General features: G+C 40.8%; 1 protein-coding gene across 6 annotated transcripts; it reads right to left on the bottom strand.

Annotated features, from left to right (window-relative positions):
• Window positions 1-93: 93 nt before the first annotated feature.
• RPE (ribulose-5-phosphate-3-epimerase) lies at window positions 94-17,265 on the bottom strand (the record flags this gene model as incomplete). 6 transcript variants are annotated; one of them, XM_082658445.1, is made up of 7 exons in its annotated part: window positions 94-1,869; window positions 3,656-3,742; window positions 4,291-4,425; window positions 5,163-5,302; window positions 11,160-11,239; window positions 16,428-16,462; window positions 17,133-17,243. In XM_082658445.1, the coding sequence occupies 7 exons, from the start codon at window positions 17,241-17,243 to the stop codon at window positions 1,747-1,749; spliced, it is 711 nt and encodes a 236-aa protein (XP_082514571.1). In that variant the 3' UTR covers window positions 94-1,746. The 6 variants fall into 6 exon arrangements, with proteins under 6 accessions (XP_082514571.1, XP_082514570.1, XP_082514568.1 ...); XM_082658444.1 differs by having other exon boundaries at window positions 16,432-16,462; window positions 17,133-17,238; XM_082658442.1 differs by lacking the exon at window positions 16,428-16,462 and having other exon boundaries at window positions 17,133-17,265.
• Window positions 17,266-21,171: the final 3,906 nt, after the last annotated feature.

The raw sequence follows: 21,171 nt of genomic DNA on the forward strand, positions 1-21,171 counted from the left end.
TCACCTATGTGTGTGGCACAAGCCTTTCCTAAGCCCAAATAAAGAAAAACAGTAAGAAATAAATTTTTACCTTGTAACACAGAAGAAACCAGGCAAGCTCTATTCTATGCTTAAGTGTTAACATTCTTATTTTCCAAACTTTATTTCTCAAAACTCACTCAGAGTAGCCTGAAAAAAATTTAATGACACTGGTCCTGTTATTTCTTGCCATGTGTATTACACAGCAAGAGTATTTACAAGAACGAAGTAGCTAATATGTATCTATTGTCAACATGTAATTTGGGACACAATCATAAACATTTAGTTTACGGATTAACTCTGTACCTTGCCATATATTAGCCTACCTGGTCTTTCTTGGATTAATAAAATATATATCCTTGGAGTCAAAATCCATAGTTGCAGAATATTCTCAGCCATCTGGTTTTGCTACAGGGTAAAGCTAGACTGGAAATAAGAGAACGTTAAGTAAAAGAAGCTTCCTTTGCTTATCCACCTCCCAAGGGCTCCATCTGTAAAAAGAGTACAGACCAGAAATCCTATTCTTTACTGGATCCTTCCTTTCCATGGTACCAGCCTGTTGAGCTTTATTTAGTATCTTCATTTTTTAAATGGGGACAAACATACCTGTCTTACCATTCATAGGACTGATTTGTGGGTTTAATATCATCACCATACTTTATAATCTACAAAGCATACATTTATATAATGATAGCTACTTTGTATTGAGCATCCTCAAATTCTACTACCCTACAATTCTGGGAATAGTAGTGGAAGCTTTACGTATATAATTAATAGTATCTCTTAATCCTAAACACAACCCCCCCCCCACTGTTGTTATGATTACATTCAATATATAAATCAGTTAATAATCAGCTCAAAGAGGTTGGCTGGATTGGTTTGCTAAGGTCAAACAAATAGAAAGGGGAAGAGAGTCAGGATTCAACTTAATATTACTTCCAAATAGAGGCCTTCCTTTCCTTTCAGCATAGAGCTAGGAAAACATTTTATGGCCTTCAGAACAGCGGGTGTGATTAAGAAAAAGGGGAAATGGGGTTGGTGGAGGGTGGGTAGGGGGTGGGGGAAGAACCACTGAATAACCTGCGGCTATAGCAAAATTAACAAAGAAAACACCCTGATAAAACTTGTGCTTGCGTTTTACAACAGACCACCTGAAAATCCCTGGACTTCATAATACACTCGGGGTTTTTTATGTATCAAATATAAGGTGCAAAGTAAAAAATACATGTTTTCGAAGCTAGAAGAGCCATCCATCCCAGCCACATCCAAACTTAGCTATCACGCAAATACACAAATCAAGAATGACACGAAACCAGAAAAACAGGACTTCCTTTGCTTTCAGAAAAGCCAAGAAGCAAAGAAAACTCTTTTTAGAAATACAGAAAAAAAATTTTTTTTCATAGTAGCTAATATGCCTTCCTTAGGCATTAAGACACATTTCTGTTCATAACCTTGATACAGCCATATTTTTACTCTTTATAAAAATCAAGTCTCCCAGTAAAAATGGTATTTTACCACACTAATCTTTAAATTCCATCACTGAAAACGTAATACACACCAATTTCTAACCTCTTGGAACATTCTGCAAAATGGATTTTAGTCACTGGAACGAATAATTGCTCGGAAAAGCAGCACTGCCTCAACTGTGGTATGATTTGGTAGTCAATATTCTTGTTTTCCAATAAAAAAGGAGATCTCACAAGCAGAAACCCTGGACTCCTTGTGGTTTCATCGATCGAGAGAACGTTTCTGAGCAGCTTCTGAGCAAACATTTCTTAACAGGTTGATCACAGATCTGGGATCTTCACTCCTCATAATGGCACTGCCAGACACAATCATGTTAGCTCCTGCCTGGAAGAAGTAAACACTTAAGGTTATGCCTCAAAGGAAGATGCAGAAAAACCTAAAACAATTCCTGGACTAGAGTTTCTTCTACCCTTGCAGCTGGCAGTCAGCACTTTATAATTGTAAAAAAGCCACTTCAAGATGAACATACTTAAGCAGCTAGTTCAATGAAAAAAGAAAATGCTTAAGTGAGGATGTGAAATTATTTTTAAATGTGTCTAAGAAATCACTGACTTTTTGGTAACCTCCTCTAAATAAACTACACTGCATCTTTTCTAATAAACCTTTAATCCTTAAATCTATTAAGGTCTTCCCCTGTATACCAATTCCCCCCACAGCTCCTAAAAATCAACCTTTTCATCTCTGAATTACGTATAAGAATTGGTAGGTAGTCTAAAAGGACAATTATTGCTAAAATGTGAAAGAATCCATAGAACAGGGCAACATTAAATTATTTCTCATTGTGAGGCCAGAAGGAATGGAACTTCTTATATATGCTTCACTGCCTTCCAGAATGCTTTTGAGGTGGCTTAAAAAAGATTTTCAAGATGTTTTTCAATATGAAAGCAAAGAAGTCAGAGTAAAACCAAGTAAGATGAGTCCAAATTTATCTCTGAGATTCCTAGGATTTGACTCAAGGAGGGAAATCCAATCTATTATGTGATTCGGTGCTAAAAGAAAGGGAGGACTGTTGGGGGGAACCACTGAAGCTAAGGAAAATTTCTCCAATTAGAGACACTCACCCTATGATACAGCACACTACATCTCTAACAACGTTCCTCAAAAAAAAGAAAAAAATACTAGTTTTATAGGGTTACAACCTAACATGCCTCGTAATGTAAGCAAGAACAGCATTAATGACAAAGCACAGTTCAGTAAAAAAGAATTCCACAAGGGGTCAAAGGACACATGCTCACTAATCGTCTGGCCAGCACCTCCTCCATGTTGACCACAGTCAAGCTTTTGATAAGTATCAAGCAGGAAAGTGTGGCATTTATACAAAACACTGAAAGTGCAGATTAGACCATGCTGTTTAATAAAAGCAGGTCACATAAACTTAAATCACCTGTAATGCTACAGGGAGGGCTGGTATCCTTTTATGAAGTTCAGGAGCCTAACTCAGCCTAGCTAGCCACTTGGAAAAAAAAAAGTCATCCCACTTCTACAGAGGGACAGATTTAGTAGCTTGCAAGGGACAAATCAGTAGCTAACACACCTAAGTTCTACACAATAACACTCTTTTTCCCCTTTACAAGCAGGTATGTTTTCTTTCCCTATTTTGGAAAACTGTCTCAAAGGCCCTGGAACTTTTCAGTGATATTCCACAGGCTGGCATTCAGCTTATTCCTTTCCAAAGAATTTTTTCATTACTGAGATAACCAGGACTTACTATTTAATGATTATGTGGTTTCAGAATATTCACTTATCGCTCTTTATTTTCCTGGTTTTACATTTAAACAAAAAAATACTTTTCTCGGGCTCCCCTGGTGGCGCAGTGGTTGAGAGTCCGCCTGCCGATGCAGGGGACACAGGTTCGTGCCCCGGTCTGGGAAGATCCCACATGCCGCGGAGCGGCTGGGCCCGTGAGCCACGGCCGCTGAGCCTGCGCGTCCGGAGCCTGTGCTCCGCAACGGGAGAGGCCACAACAGTGAGAGGCCCGCGTACCGCAAAAAAAAAAAAAAAACTTTTCTAAGAAAGAAAGCCTGTTTAGGAAGTCTCTTTGGCAGAGAAGGCCTGTCCTGTCATTACGTCTGATAGGAAACTGGGCTAGGTTGCAGTCAAGCAGTCTCACCTCTGCGCATTTATGGATGGTGTCAGGACCTACTCCACCATCAACCTCAATGTCCAAAGACGGGAACTGGGTCCTCAACCAGTGAACCTAGTTATACACAAGGAAATAAGTGACTAAGTGGATAGGTAGAGGGAAAAACACCAAATAAAAAATCACTGATATTAGCCACTAAAATATGACTCCAAATGTCTCAGACAATAACTTTATATCAATACAAATTATGATTGGGGAAAACCAGCTTTTAATGTACTGTAACAAACTAAGTTTTATAAAAGCAAGCTTTGTTCTGTTTGGCAAATGGCATTCAATTTGTCATGGCTTTGCAGAAAATATACTTCACAGAAACAAGACAAAGACAAAACCCTCAATATTCAATGAAAACTCCCAAGAGATCTCAAGGTTACAGAGATAACGGTTTTGCAAAAATTTTCAAGACTAAGATGTAGTATCTTTTATGATCTCCAAACCTAAATCTCTTGGCGCATTTCTCATACTGTATTCCAATGATATATAGGCATCCTCATCTCCCCACCTTCAGAACAGTACAGGTCTAAACATACAAGTAGCCCAATAAATGCTTACTGAATGAACTTACAGAATAAAAGCCTTACCCCAGAACCAAATACTTCTTTTACCTTTGGCATCATATCTTCCATGAATTTCTGCCCTCCAAACCCAGGTTCCACTGTCATAACCAAGGCCATATCTATCTGATTAGCCCATGGTGCCAAATACTCAACTGTAGTTCCTGGTTTGATAGCAAGGCCAACCTGTAACAGAGACAAATTTGCTATATCACATCAATAATTATTTCCGTATTACATTACTGTTGCATATCAGGCCCAGTAGAAAGGTCTATTCTTAAAGTATAGAATACATACATAAATGGAATACATAAACTGTTCAGACTGTAATTACTTTTTTTAAAAAAAAGTCAACAAGACTGTCAAAAGTAAATGTTTCTAAAAGGTGGAAACTTTCAGAAAACATTAGTGGAATGTATCAATCTTAACTGACAAACAAGTTATACTTAAACTCTATCTTCAAACCTGACGAATAGCTGCCTAAGTCCAGTCTTCTCCACCTATCATTTCAGGTCTTCCACCAAATCTTCCCAACTCTGAGAATAAATAGTATAAAACATTACCATCGGGCTTCCCTGGCGGCGCAGTAGTTAAGAATCCACCTGCCAATGCAGGGGACACAGGTTTGAGCCCTGGTCCGGGAAGATCCCACATGCCTCGGAGCAACCAAGCCCGTGCACCACAACTACTGAGCCTGCACCCTAGAGCCCGCGAGCTACAATGACTGAGCCCGCGTGCCTGTGTTCCGCAACAACAGGAGCCACAGCAACGAGAAGCCCACGCACCGCAATGAAGAGTAGCCCCTGCTCGCCGCAAGTAGAGAAAGCCCACGCACAGCAACGAAGACCCAACACGGGTAAAAAGAAATAAATTTATTGTAAAAAAAAAAAAAAAAAAAATTACCATCACTGTTGAGCTCTCACCTTCATTCCATTCTCTCGAATGTCTTTGATCAAAGCCCCCGGGTTCTCAGTAGCCTCGAGATGAAAAGTATATTGATTGGCTCCTGCTACAGCCATTGGTTTTACCCACTGTTCCGGCCTGGACACCATCATGTGCATGTCTGGAAAGAAAAGACGTATCCCCTAAGTATTACTATAAGGAAAATAGCTGGCTCATATTATTGAAGCCAGCCTGGAGTTTTTGCTATTTCAGATATGAACTCTTCTGGCATCATGATAATTGTTAAATATACAGAAGTTACACTTCTGTAGAGATAACCTCCCTTCATCCTGAAGATAAGGCTTTGGTTAAACTCATTTACCAAAAAAAACCCCATTTTTCCACAAAAAGCCTATGGCGCTGTTTATGAAAATAACTAGATACCAGGAAACCTAGGTCCAGGGCCAGGAAATCCCATTCTAAAAAACTTAAAGAAGTCATGTTATCTATGTGGACTGGCTTCCTCATTTATAAAATAAGAAAGCTAAATTAAGTGATTCTCCCCACCAATATTTTATTGAGCACTTGCCACACCATTAACTTTTCTAGGCCGCAGGGGTACAGCAAAAAACAGACAAAAATCTCTGCTGTCACAGGGATTACATTCTTAGTGGGAGAGATAAATTAAAGGAGTGAAGACAATACACACTAGGTTGGTAGTAAATAAGGCCAGTGTGGCTGGAGCCGGGGGCGCACTGGGGAGAGAAGATGAGGTCAGAGAAGCACCGGCTGAGAGTACAGAGCTCTGCAGCCCACCAGGTTTTATCCTGAACGATGCGGAACAAACACTACAGGATTTTGAGTCAAGTGACAAGATCCGACTAAGAAGGCCAAGGTAAAAAAACCAGCAATTGAGGATGGTGAGCAATGGTAGGGATTCTGGGTATGTTCGGGAGGCAGGGACAACAGGGGCTGCTGTGGATCAGAAGTGCAGAGTGAAAGTGTCCATTGATAGATGAATGGATAAAGAAGATGTGGCACATATATACAATGGAATATAACTCCGCCATAAAAAGAAACGAAACTGAGATATTTGTAGTGAGGTGGATGGACCTAGAGTGAAGTAAGTCAGAAAGAGAAAAACAAATACCGTATGCTAACACATATATACAGAATCTAAAAAAAAAACCAAAAAGTTCTGAAGAACCTAGGGGAAGGACAGGAATAAAGACACAGACGTAGAGAATGGACTTGAGGACATGAGGAGGGGGAAGGGTAAGCTGGGACAAAGTGAGAGAATGGCATGGACTTACATATACACTACCAAATGTAAAATAGCTAGCTAGTGGGAAGCAGCCGCATAGCACAGGGAGATCAGCTCGGTGCTTTGTGACCACCTAGAGGGGTGGGGTAGGGAGGGTGGGAGGGAGACGCAAGAGGGAGGGAATACGGGGATATATGTATGCATACGGCTGATTCACTTTGTCATAAAGCAGAAACTACTAACACACCATTGTAAAGCAATTACTCTCCAATAAAGATGTTAAAAAAAAAAAAAAAAAAGAAGTGCAGAGTGAGAGGAGAGTCAGATGGTGCAAGGATTTGGCCTGAGGAGCTAGAAGAGAACTGCCGTCAACCGAGAGGCAGACAACTGCAAGAAAGGGAACAGACTGAGAGGGAAGAGCACGTTAACCTGAGAAGCCTGCCACGTGTCCTGATCCTAAAGCTCAAACCCTGTGAGGATATGTTTGGGAAGAAATGAGCATGGCCTTCTTAAAGACCTTGACTTAAAACATAATAGCATTTCATGAGAAGGAGAGGGCAGCTTAAACGAAGTGAAAACAAGAAATAACGCTGGGAAGAAGAAACAGTAAACACTCCTGCGCCACAGAGAGATGGCAGTGAGAGTTTTGAGCTTTTTGTTTTGTTAGAGGGAGCACACTGCTGATACAGCAAAGCTATATTAAAGAAAAAAGTTCTAGGCTTCCAGAACTCAGTAACTAAGATTATAAAATGCAACAAGGCTTTGAAAAATGTCAGGAAAACAGAGTACACAGCCTGATTAATGAAGCCAAGACTAGCATTTATATTTCTAAACTAATAAAAGTAACAAAAATAGAACATATTTTAATAGGCAAACTCTTGCTTTTAAAAGATAAACTCAATTTGGTGTTTTTTCCCCTTCGTATTATAAACAAGAAAAAAAAATTCAATCTGGTTTAAAAGATCAAGTTTACTCTTTCCTAAGATACCAGACTGCTAAGTCATCCCTGTTCAATCTCTAGCATGCAGTCACTACTAGCAACCCTCACTGGACATCCTCTAGTATTTGGGGAATTGATGGCTCAGCTAATCTGCCTATAATTAAGATACAGTTCTCACATGTTCTATTATCAGACTCCCTCTGCACTCTTAAAAATTACTGAAGCCCTCCCCCCCAAAATATTGTTGATGTGGGTTATATTTATCAATATTTAATGTATTAGAAATGCAAACTAAAAACATTTTAGTGTCTACTTATTAATTCATTAAAAATAATAATGATAATAAAAATAAATCCATTACACATTAATGTAAGAGTGGCACCGTTTTACATTTTTGCGAGTCGCTAATGTCTGCCTTAAGAGAAGACATCTGTATTCTCACACCTGCTCTGCATTCAATCTCCTGCAATCTGTTGTTTTATATGAAGGGAAAAAAGTGCATAGAAAAGGAAGGAGTACCTACATCCACAGCCTTTTCACTCAAGTGTGGATATTCTATTTCTACCCCAAAACTCAACAAGTGGTACTTTTTTTAGAAAGGTTAGTGGCAACGTGGAATCCATAAACCCCACCAGTGACCTTTTCGTACTTTGTTACATTCAAACCCATTAGTCTACATTTTGAATGGCTCTTTTAAGTACTATTGGTTCACTGAGTTACACAGATCTTCCAAACAGTGACACATTTCATTATATACTATCCAAACCCCGCATTTGTTAATGATATTACAGATCTGGTCAGAAAAGCTGTGAGTCCTGGGAAGCTATCAAGCTCAGAGAGGCAGATATAAGTTTTCTAAAATTCCAACTTTCTCTTGCAAACTCTAACTTTATCGGTGGCAATGAAAATTGATGAGCTGCTTTCCTTGAAGTGACAGGTTCACTTAGTTAATTTTAAAGAAAATGTCAGTAAAATATCCAAGTCTGATAACCACAGTTCATCTGTCAGTTGTTCTTTCAAGGGAAAATGGTATTCATGACTAGCACTTTCAGTTCACAGCTTAAAACAATGGCACAAGTGGTTTTCTTCGAGGAAACTATCATCCTCCAGGATTTAAGAGAAGTGCTTTATATGTATTTTCCACTTTGTCACACAAAACGCTAATGAGACATGCACTCAAGGATCAAGATTTACTAAATCAATCACTTGTACTAATTCATCAAGGATACTTGTTACAGAGGATACTATGAATGTATGGCAAATAAGAATATCGCGACTACCTGTATAGTTCAGTGTCACTGCCTTGTCTCAGGCCAAGGCATCAGCAGACTAATTCACCACTGCTTTTGCACCATCAGCATAAATAATGGCAAATAATATCAGTACAAGTAATTTACAAATAAAACTACAAATAGTTTTGATGCCATGGACCATCTGAAAAGGACTCCCACGGGTCCTCAGACCATACTTGAAGACCACTGATTTAGCTAAGAACAAAAACGACTTTTCCCTACCACTTTACTTCTTAGATGGTAAATTCTACTCAATACTGAGATTGAAGAGTTAAAAGCTTTAGCAGTTATACACACAACTTGGGATCTAACTCCTAGGATACAGCATGTATCAATTATCCAACAACCAGTATCCAACAAACAAAAGCTTATAATATAAAAAACAAAGGTCACAAAACCCAAACACTAAAGTATATTAAGTCCATTCATCTTTACTTGAGATTCACCTCTGGAAAGACTGATTAGCAAGTTTATCAGCAAAGAACAAACTAAAAACAGAAAGGAAAAGCAGACTGTGTGGGGTGGTGGCAGTTGAGTTGGTAAGAGAAGAGGCACAGATAGAGATAGGAGGGGAGTCAAACAGCAGTGAGAAGAAACACTTGGAGACAACTAAAAGGGAGAGAAACGGGAAAATACATATTTTCAATCCACGCAAAGCCACAGTAGGGAATTCTGTGGCCACTGTACAAGCCGGGGAAGGTGGGGGGACCAAGAATGCTACTTATTTCATCCAACTCTGACAATCATAAGAACGAATTTACCCTGGAAAATTCATTCTCCAAAATGTAGTTAAAAAAAAAAAAGTTCAGATAATCAAGAGGATTATATTCCATTATTTGGAAATTTCTAAATAGTGAACATGTTGGTGGAACATTGTTTCCCTCATGCCACATAAATTAGGTGATAATGTACATTTCCTTTGGTACATTCGAAGTGGATGGAGCCTACAGAGAGGCTCTAACAGCCTCCTGCGATGCTTGCAGTGTTCCATAACTGCACTGGACAGTACAGTAGTCACAAGCCACACGTGGCTACTGAGAACTTGCAATGTGGTTAATGCCACTAAGAAACTAGTTTTAATTTTATTTAATTTTAACTACTTTAAATAGCTACATGTGGCTAGTGGCTACATACCTTCATAAAACTGGCCCACAGGGACTTTCCTGGTGGCGCAGTGGTTAAGAATCCGCCTGCCAATCGAACCAGGGACACGGGTTGGATCCCTGGTCTGGGAAGATACCACATGCCAAGGAGCAACTAAGCCCACGGGCCACACCTACTAAGCCTACGTTCTAGAGCCTGTGAGCCCCAACTACTGAGCCTGTGTGCCACAACTACTGAAGCCTGCATGCCTAAAGCCCGTACTCCGCAACAAGAGAAGCCACCACAATGAGAAGCCCGCGCACCACAACGAAGAGTAGCCCCTGCTTACTGCAACTACAGAAAGTCCGCGCAGCAACAGAGACCCAATGCAGCCAAAAAAATAAAATAAAATAAATTTATAAAAACAATTTTTTTAACTAGCCCACAATATTTCAATTAAAAAATCTAAGTTTTGGGCTTCCCTGGTGGCGCAGTGGTTGAGAGCCCACCTGCCGATGCAGGGGACGCGGTTTCGTGCCCCGGTCCGGTAAGATCCCACATGCCGCGGAGCAGCTGGGCCCGTGAGCCATGGCCGCTGAGCCTGCACGTCCGGAGCCTGTGCTCCGCAACAGGAGAGGCCACGGCCGTGAGAGGCTTGCGTACCACAAAAAAAAAAAAAAGAAAAAAAAAATCTAAGTTTTACTAAATTTATGTAATGAGTTATATAAAAACACATATTTACAAGAACTCACCAAATGTCTTATTACCAGAGATCTGGCAAGTGAGTCACTGCTAACTTAGTTTAAAACAGCAGCAGCAACAAGGATATGTGGACTGAATCTATATTCCATAAAAAGTAACTTCTAGGTCACTGGTCTTAAAAATCCTTAATTCACATTATCCTACAATGTTGGAGTGGAGCATACATAGACCCCACTTGTAGAAAGCTCCATTTCCATGAATTGGCTTCAAATACAGACCATAAGTCAATCAATTCATAAATTCATTTAACAATTACATTGAGCCCCAGCTGTGTCTATGTTAAGCTCTAGGAAAACTGCAAAAAACTAAGTCGATGAAATCTTGCCCTTAAGGCGTTTAGAGTTTGATAAAAGTAATCTCAGATTGAAAGAAATTCTAAGAAGAAAATCAACAAGGTGATGTAACGGGAAAAGGTTAATTTAAGACAGGGCTCTCTGAAGAAACAACAAAGGATGTGAGGAGGAAAGATGAGGCAGCACTGGTCAAGAGAACACAGCTTTCTAGGCAAAGAGATTAGCCAAAGTGCCCAGGCCCTGAAGCAGGTAAGAGTTAGGCTTCTTACAGGCAGTCAATGAAACCCCAGCACAGGGAGGAGGGAAAAGGGTACAAGATGAAACTGGAGGTTGAGAAATCAACCAGCTACTTTCCCTTTACTTGAGCAACACATCCAGCTTCAGACGGTGTAACACCCACTTACCAAAGAAAGGGTCCTGGCCTAGCTGCTTTCGGAGGCTTTCTACCACAGGGTGACCAAAGGTGATGTTGGGAACAAAATGCCTACAAGACAAACAAAATCTTGCTCTGAAAATGTTTTCGATTCAGTTTCTGTATTTTTCTCAATATGTATTCTGATGGGAGTAGAGGAGACTATCTGTGATCGCAATTATTTTTCAATAACATCATCAGTATTAAACAACACTAAAAATATCTGTATAATTTCAGTTTTACAGAGCAGTTATCTCCTTGATATTTCAGCAAATCATAATAATGTCACATGATTTACTCTATTTAACTCTGTAATTCAAAATCCCTGACAAGTAGAAACGGAAGGATGACAAAACCAAAACCCCAAAAGTTATATGACTTGCCCAAGTCACACACTAGTTAGGAAGTTCAGGACTCTGATTACAGGTCTCTCAAATCAACCTATCACAGGCTGCCTGTGGCTACTTCTAATCCACCTCTATCACAGGGCACAAAATGACAGTTTATCGAAACTTTCTTAAAGATTATCAATAAAGACACTTAATGTTGGCTTCCCTGGTGGTGCAATGGTTGGGAGTCCGCCTGCCGACGCAGGGGACACGGGTTCGTGCCCCAGTCCGGGAAGATCCCACATGCCGCCAAGCGGCTGGCCGCTGAGCCTGCGCGTCCAGAGCCTGTGCTCCGCAACGGGGGAGGCCACAACAGTGAGAGGCCCGCATACCGCAAAAAACAAAAGACACTTAATGCATACTAATAACCGCCACTTACTGAGAGTTTACAACATACCAGATGTTGTACCTTAATTCATTTCATCTTCACAACAGCCCTATGAAGTAGATGCTGTTATTATTCCCATTTGAAGAGCACAGGATACATAACTTCCTTAAGTCATCCAGTTAATAATTTGTTGGGGCAGGATTCAAATTAAGGCTTCTGATATCAGACCCAAAGCAGTTCACCATTATCCTACTCTGGTTAGTCCTTTTGTTCTATCGCCAGCTCACTTCAATATTTAAAGAAACCTCCTCTATGTACGCCCCAGGCTGACTGCTTCAGAGACTACTGTATTTCATAAAGGAATACGTGAGTGTTCCTGCTCACCCCAGAAAAGTTTACAATCTCACGGGTAAGAGATGGCTAATGGCTCTCCAGAATTCATGACTGCCTGTTACAGCACAGCTGTTGGTAGGAAGCCAGCTCAGCCGAGGACCACACTTCCCAACTCCCTTCACATCTAGTGGCCCATGTGACTAGTTCTCACCAATGGACTGTGAGCTTAAGTGATGGCGTCACTGCAGAGCCCAGGAGGTTGAGCAGTATTCCTGTTCTGCTCTCACTTTATCCTTCTGCCAGTAAAGAGGCCCTTAAGGAATGGCAGAGCCACAGGATGGAAGGGGACTAGGTCTCTCAATTTCTGCATGGACAGACATTTCACACCAAACTATTACATGAATGAGAAACTTTATAACATTAAGCCACTGAAATCTGGGCTTTCTCTGTTAAAGTAGTAGGCATTACCCTGTATGAGGACTGTTACACAATAACAAGTAGGCAATATTAAGGCAAAATAGTTCCGGAGGCAAGTAGAATAGCACTTTTTAGAAAGGGGTAAGATCGTGAGACTTACAGAACAAACAGAATTTGTAAAAATGGGGAAGGAAATGAAGCAAAGGCAGAAATAACTAAGTTAAGTTCAAAGAAGGGGGAGATGGTAATGCCCACCCTGGCTAGTATGAAAAACGCAGGAGGCAGACTGTGTCACATTAAGTGCACCAGATGCCAGGCTCACTGTTTTGACTTTATCCTGATCAAGTGAGATTTTAAAAGAGAGACACAAATGAAAAATAAGATGGAAACAATACAGCAGGCAGACAGACTGGTCAGTAAGTTGGAAGAAGGGAGGCAAGAGGTGCTGCTAAATGGCAAGAAACAGTAGGAATGGAAACAAGGACAGCAGGTGATAGGATCTCCTAAGTGATAAGATGCGGGGGAGGGGGAAGGTTGAAGAGAGAGAATAAACCACATCCAAAAGTCTTGAGCTTAAGATGACAGGCAGGCAGAAGGAGTGTTAATAAAAAATTAAAACACATACAGGCCAAGCACCATTCCAATAAACCATTCCAATATATTAACTCATTAAAACCTCACAACAGGGACTTCCCAGGCAATCCAGTGGTTAACACTCCGCGCGTCCAATGCAAAGGATGCGGGTTTGATCCCTGGTCAGGGAACTAAGATCCTCCTACGTGCTGCGCAGCCAAAAACCAAAACCAACCAACCAACCAACCCTCTCAACAATTCAGTGAGACAGGTGCCACTATTACCTGTATTTTACAGATGAGAAAATAAGAGGCCCCAGCTCACACAACCAATAAGCACTGGAGGCAGGAGTTAAACACAGGCAATCTAGCTCCAAAGTTCAGGCTCTTAACTGCCAGGCTTGTCTGCTCCTCCACTGAAGCTAATAACTAACAGAAGAAGAAAGTCCAAGGGAGGAGCAGAGCCTTAAGACAGAGAGGTCAGGACACACCTGAGAGGGATGGGTACGGTGGATGGGTACAGACACTTTTACTCTCCAGCACCCTGGTCCTTGGAGGTTGGATTGCTAGTATTTTGGAAATCATTCTACCGTTCGTCTAAGAGCAGTAACTGCCAGGGTTATGGATAAGATGCTTTTTATATTTACTTAGAACTCGGAGGTAAGAGTCACATAAGCAGGCAGCAAGGACTACTGAATACTACACAAATCTGAGATTGAAAGATCTGGATTTCATTCACTGTTTTTTCTGTCTGCCCTCAGAAGTATTTTTGATGTCTCAACCTTAGGCTTCGTTTATCACGAAAATAAACACAATAACCACATCTTGAGAAAATATGAGAATAAAACAAATACACTTTTACTTCACTGGGAAACAGAAGCTATAATGCCATTTTGGAGTAAAGACTGCCAAAATTAAAATGCAATTAAAAAGTGTCCTTTTCTCCCAAAGAACTTATGAGATTAAGCTATAATCGCTTAGAATATTGGAATAAGGGATACGATTATTTTGATCCCCCATCACATGGATAATTTTCACAAAAAGCAAACCTTTACCAGATCTCCCAACAAGGCAAAGAGGAGGATCAAGGTTGATATAAAATTCAGCAAGACTGTAACCAAACGCTTCCTGTGAACAAGGAATCACACCTATGCCTACGGTGGGGGGTAGGCTGGCAGGTAACACGGAGGAGTGAGACAGCAGATGGAGACGGGAAAAATGAAGAACATCTGGCCCGGCTAATGGTGGCCTTGTGACACTGTGGGCCCAGTACTGAAGTCAGTCAGGTCTAGTAGTATCGTGAAATCTCCCTGGTCCTAATTTAGAAATTGAATATCTGCTCAGTTCCTACACTTACGACCAACACATTTCCAGTCACTGTCCTGTCATGACACATTTATATTTACATGCTTTCCAATTTTCTTTTCCAGAAAATCCACTTGTCCTTTATTTCGAATATCCAACCATACTAGTGCTCCACCCACCAGTGTTTCCAGAACTTGTTCCTGAATTTCAAAATGAAGACGTTCAGTTCTAATCAGAAGTGTGGGCTTCAAGGGAAGAGAGGGGACTAGAAAACAAGGGCATGCAAGCTCAGTGTAATGTTGGAGATTTTTCAGGGGACCAGGAAAAGAAGCATGGAGGCACTACCTGGAGGGAAGGTAAACTGGGGCTGGCTGCCTTGGGAAAGGGAGTCCACAGCCCCTCTTTCATACCCTGGGCCTAGGAGGCACTGCAGCTCAGCCAGGCTCTGCCTCTTCGGTGGGACCCTGGGAAGGGGCTGAACCTCCCCAATCTGGTTTCCTCCTTTGCAAAAGGGGAATAAAAATAGCTCTTAGCTCAGAAAGTTGTGAAGCTTAACAGAGAAAGGGTTTTTAAAGTGGTGTATGCAGAATTTAGTTTTTGCAAACCATGGATGTTTCCCAGTAAAGGGGGAAATGAGTCAATAAAAAAATACTTTATCTTAGTAAGTTCAGGGTCTGCCATAGGGCTGGGAGGGGCAAAAAAGATTCCTTAGAGATCCCTCCCTTATGATAAAGCCATTCATCCAACCAACTATAATTAAGCTTGCCATGGTGCTTTTCCTGCAGAGAATACAGAGGTAAGCCAAAGAAACAGTCTCTGCTTTCAGGGAGTTTACGGTGCAGCAGGAGAGATATGAAATAAATATCAAAAAATATAGTTGTTCTTTGAAAACAGAGAATATCTTAATCATTCTCTGTAAGCCTAATACCCACAGAAGACCGTTTCAGAGACACAACAAGCTGCTGCATGCTTCAAATCCTGGCTCTGCCATTTCTTAGCTACGAGGTGACTTTAATCTCTGTCGATGCCGAGATATCGCACCAAGCTCACACTGTCGTGTGAAATAATTCACAAAAAGTATCAGACCAGAAATAGTCAAGTGCCTGTAAATATTACCTATTGCTGTTGTCACTGATATTCTGATTGGTAAACTGGAACAAATTATTTTCTCCATTCGCTCAAACATTGGACAAGACTTATTTAAAACCAAGCTGCTCTCTGTGACAAACACACTACAAACATATACTCGTAGTCTGTTCTGTCCTGAGACCCTCAAGTGTCTCAGAAACAAAACTTTGTCTCATTTTGTGTCTGTGAGGTACACACTCCAGTAATATTACCTGTGAAAGTTCAGGGCTTTCAAGCAAAGGTATCAAAAAAATATACAGAAGTAGAAATATATGTGATACCAAACTAAAAATCAAGGTTTTGTAAGAGGTAATATTTACTAATCTTCTTTGCCATTATCAGTTAGGCACGGTGTTGAGGTAACTGAGTGGAATACAAAAGAGAAACAGCAGATTAAACCAGACAGAACAAAGAAGACAAAGCTGTCATAAGAGGAGTGACATTAAAAAGACAAGGAAGTGACTGGTCATCTTTCGTAAAAAACATGAATTTGCAGATTTGCATGAGAGTACACAGAGATTTTACTATTTCCAATAAACTTACTTTTCTACCCCAAGCCAAGGTAATGGCTGTTTTGATCTTATGGCCTGTGATCAGTGGGGCTCAGAGAACCACTTGGCAAACCCAAGATCCAAGTTGCAACTCTGTCACAATGTGTGTAACACTGAGAGAGTCTTAACTGTTTTCTCTATGATTTTCCTCATTTTATAACCAACTTAAGAAACTAGCATCATTCTGATTTCAAACAATATTGATTATGGGCTGTAACTACAGTGCTTAAAAGTTACTTACAAAAAACTGACCTCCCTGAAGAGCAGGGTGCCTGAAGAGAAAATAGACAGGAAAATCATAATTTGAACAATGATACAACAACTAACAATTACAGAGAATTTACTATATGCCAGGCACTGTAAACTACGTGTATGAGGTCATTTCATCTTCCAAAGATGCCGAAGCGGTGGTGTTATTACTCCCATTTTTCACATAATGAAACTGAAGCTCAATGAGGTTAAATGGCTTGTCCCAAGTAACCCAGCAAGTGGCAGAAGTCGGGCGTTCTCACTCCAGGTGCCAAACTCGTCATCCTTACACAAGTCTTTCTCCCCAGCTTTGCCACTAACTAGCTATATGAGCTTGGGCAAGTCATGCCTATCCCCTTGGGCCTCAGTTTCTCCCAACTGAAAATGAGACGGATCCTAGAGATTTAAGGTCGCTTCCAGGCGCTAAGTGCTAGAAGACCACACGTTACGTGGGGGGAGGGGAGATGGCTGAGGTTTGGGACGCGGTCGCAGCCCAGGATGCCGACTCAGGTCCCCTCCAAGCAGGGCCTCCAGGGCTCCCACCGCAGGCTCCTTCTCAGTACCGCGTTCAGAGCGAGGCGCTCCGCGGTACAGGGACGTCGTGCACCCAACAGGCACTCAATAAAGGTGCGCCTATCCCGCCCCGCGCGGCAACCCAGACCCGAGCCCCGCGGAGAGTTACCCGTCCATTACATCCAGGTGCAGATAATCGGCCCCAGAGTCCAGCATCCGAAGGCACTCCGCCCCTAAACTGGCCAGGTCGCTGTTGAGGATGGACGGGCCAATCTTGCAGCCAGACGCCATGGTGCTAGTTCTCTAAAGCAAGTTACCCAGAGAGAACCCCGGCAAGAGGAAGGCGTCGCGCCCCGATTGGCCGCACAGCTTTGGCCCCGCCTCTTCCCAGTAGAGTCTTCCGGACTCCACCGGCCGCAGCTGCCTTGAGGGGGGAAGTCCCGCCTCCCCTAGAGGGAGGGGTGCCACTCTAAGGGCTTAGGGGCGGGGCCTCGCGGTGAGGCACCTTCCTCCTTCCTCTGACCTTTGTTTTTAAAACAAGCCTTTCAGGTCTCCCAGTCTTCTGAGGAGTTCCTTAATCTTTTTTAGTTTTACTTCCCCTGCAGTTCCCTCTCAGCTCTTGCCCTCTTATCACTTTTTTGTTTCTCCATCGTTTGCATATGCGTTCCTTTCCTCTCCGTGTCTGTACTTGTACAAGAACAAAAAAAAAACACCCTTCTTCCTATTTCTCTTTGAATCCTCCTCAAGAGCGGTGGGAGTCTGATTTAGGGCGGAATCCTGGCTCTACCAGATGCTAGCTGGGTGACCTGGCAAGTCACTTCTCCCTGCCTCCAATTTTCTCATCTATTAAGACAGTGCGCAACGTTTAAGATTTGTGAATCCAAGTCTGTGCCCAGGACCGGATGCCTGGTGCTCAGTATAAAATGGTGGTGGTTATTATTAATCGCCTCTGCTTCTGGCCCTCATCCTTCTTACCTTCTTTCACAGGAATGCTTATTGACAAATTGCAATACATTTATTTACTGTTCAGGCAAAATCCAGAACAGAGTAAGAGTGGCTATTTCTTTGCCAAATGTGTCTAGGATCATTGGGTGGGGGAAATAACTGTAGTAAAACTGTAAGCAGATGAGGTGGGGGAGGAGGGGTCTCTGGAAAAAGAAAACCAGGCATGGCTTTCTTGACATAAGAGAAGGCATTTTGGGCCTAAGCTATTTTGTCATCTAAGCCTGGCCACAATGTTTGCCCTTGAACAGGTCTCAGTAATTAATTTTTTTTTTTTACAGTTCACAATGATCAATATTCACTTCTTTATTTTCATTTAAAAATTAAAATTTCAAAGGATTGAGAATTCTAAGTAATATATGTGGTTAAAGGTACCAGATATAATAATAGAAATACACTATGTATTGGGGTAAGAAAAGGTATAAACTTTTCTTATACAAGAAAAGACATCTCCTCTTATACAAAGGAGATGTCTTTGTTAAGGAAAGAAGAAAGTGATTTTGTCCTAAAGGTCTTTTTTTTTTTTTTTTGAAGTATAGTTGACTTACAATGTTGTGTTACTTCCTGGTGTACAGCAAAGTGATTCAGTTATATATATATATATAGTTATATAGTTATATATAGTTATACATTTGGGTGTATATACACATATATGCATTCTTTTTCAGATTCTTTTGTGTAGTAATTAATGATCTTAAGGGGACAAAGAATGCAGAAACAAATGCCTGTTATCAGGCAAGAGAAGTAACAATAGCAAAGATAGTGTATCAGTTGTAAATTCAACCAGTTCTTTTCAATGGAAATGATTAGCCTAAAGCCTCAACCACCAGATCAACAGGAACTTAAGAGAGGATATGTTGACCTTTTCTGACCCTCATGACTTCAATCCACTAAATCTTGGACTCTGTCCACAGCCCAAGCCCCTTCATCAATACGCATGTACCCTTAGCATAAAACTTACCCAATTTTGCTGTTGGGAAGACACTGCTTTGGGAGAGATCCCCCGTGTTCTTCTTTCTTGCTGCAAGTAATAGGTCCTTCTCCTGATCTTTGGCTTGGTTGTGTCTTTTGGCTTGACTCCCACCAAGAGGGGAACACAGTTTTTCAGGTAACAAATTCATGGGAGAAGAAAGAAAAAAAAAAAGGATTTAGCAAGGTCATAACTTAGAGGGTAAGGATAGAGCACTTTGTATAAAAGAACTGGTGGTAAACGTGTATCCCATAGTGGTTCTGGCCACATTCAGCGCATAACCTGGTCCTTAACATTCCTCCCGGAAAATCTACCAGTCATTCCAGATGGTCATACCTGGGCAGAGAAGTCACACTGGGGAACTTGTCTCCCAATATGCCCATTCTGCTTTATTTTGAAAGTTAGGGATGGAAAGCATGAGTAGAATGGAGCTCATTTGGAATAGGAGGAAGGAATTGGAGGTGTCCAATTGAAGGATGACCTCAGGCCGGACTATGTTGAGGAGAGATATCAAGGCGAGCTCCAGGGATCCAAAACAAAAGCACACCCCAGGGATCTAAAATGAACACTTTCCTGAATGAGTTAACCTATTCCCTATGTTGAAAAATGAGAAACAAAACTCAATCAGGCATCTTAAATGTTTTTAGATTTATTTTATTATATGTGCATATTCAAACACAGAAGTCTTATCTTTCATAAATATCTTTCATAAACATTTCAGTATTTATTCATATGCATTTTTTCCATGCTCTTTGGTCATTCAGTATTCATAACAAACTTTATAGTCATCTGAGGGACGTTGGCTGTGTAGTCAATCTTTTGTTTTTACCTATAAAATGGCTAATAAAGGATTTTCATCCTGCAGTCACAGTGACTTTTGAAAAATATGGAGGTACATTGATCTGTAATCCTAAATAATCCTAAAATAACATAAGAAAATTTGTCTTAAGTTTTTCCAGATACATTCTGCCCTAAACTTGTTTTTATTCTCCTGAGTGTCAAACCAAACTTTGTTTCTGAAATGCTGCAGTTAGGACCCACTGAAGTAAATGAGGAGGTGGGACTTTCTATTCACTGCCAAGACAAGGCCGTGGAATTGGAAGTGTGAGGTCACAGGGCAACAGCATGACTCGGTGTGATAGCAGCAAATTCCGGAGACTATTAGTCTCATGTACAACTTGAGGAAGGATATTTAACTTCTATTTTGGACTGTCATTCTATTTATGACCCTTTCTTCCTTGTAGGTCCCTATATACACTCTATGCCTGTCTCAGATACTCTCAGAGCTGGACAGCAGACTGGAGAATGTTTCTCATTGACTAGAGGGACAGATAACTAAAGAAGGAGGAGATATCATCCTGCCTAAGGTACTCTTGGAGGCTTGAAATAGCAAATCAGTTACTTCCAGCCTACTCAACAGGCCCTAGTCAGACCCCGAAATGCCACAGATTTTTTTTTCCTCCAGCATTGCTATGCCCATTTATGCCTTTTGACACCGTAGTTCTCAGTGCCTTGCCCCAATGCACTCAACAACTCAGTTTCCTTTTTGGAAAAAAACAACTTATCTAATAGAATTACAGAAAGCAGCAAACACTGAAAAATGAAAGTAAAATGTTTTGCTGTATAAAATGCTGTATCCAGAATTTGAACTGCTTTAATTGAATCTGAGTAAATCTACACCCACTATTGTAGGTGATACATGCTTATTCTAAGGTCTCTCAAAAGTTAATTTCAGAAAGAATCATAGCTTAATAAATGATCTATTACCAATACTATATTTATCATATGTAATAATTAACTTTTAGTCATATACTCAATAATATTTTGAATTACAAAATATTGTTACTTATCTTGAACTTTTTCTAATCTTGCTCGACTTTTTTTTGTTTTTATAAATAATTATTCCTTCAAACTCCAGGTAACAGTATTCCTGAGAATACATCTTGTGACAATCTTATGCACATACATATAGATATTTTATCAATTACACATAAACATTTAACACATTACATTCAACACGTTTAAGGGCACCTTAAATGGAACAGATGTACACATCTGCAAAATCTCCATAGTCTCAGTATGAAAACATTCCCACTCTATAAGGCCCTGTTTGTCAGAGTGGAGGCTTTTTTGCAAGGTACAACATTACTTAGCTTATTGAAAAAGTTTCCAGTAGACTTCCATAACACTAGAGTGAAGGAATCAGGGTAAAAGGCAGACAGGCCAGCATAGTCATGTTCAAAACAT

This window comes from Grampus griseus, assembly GCF_964374135.1.
Source record: "Grampus griseus genome assembly, chromosome: 7".
NCBI lineage: Eukaryota > Metazoa > Chordata > Mammalia > Artiodactyla > Delphinidae > Grampus > Grampus griseus.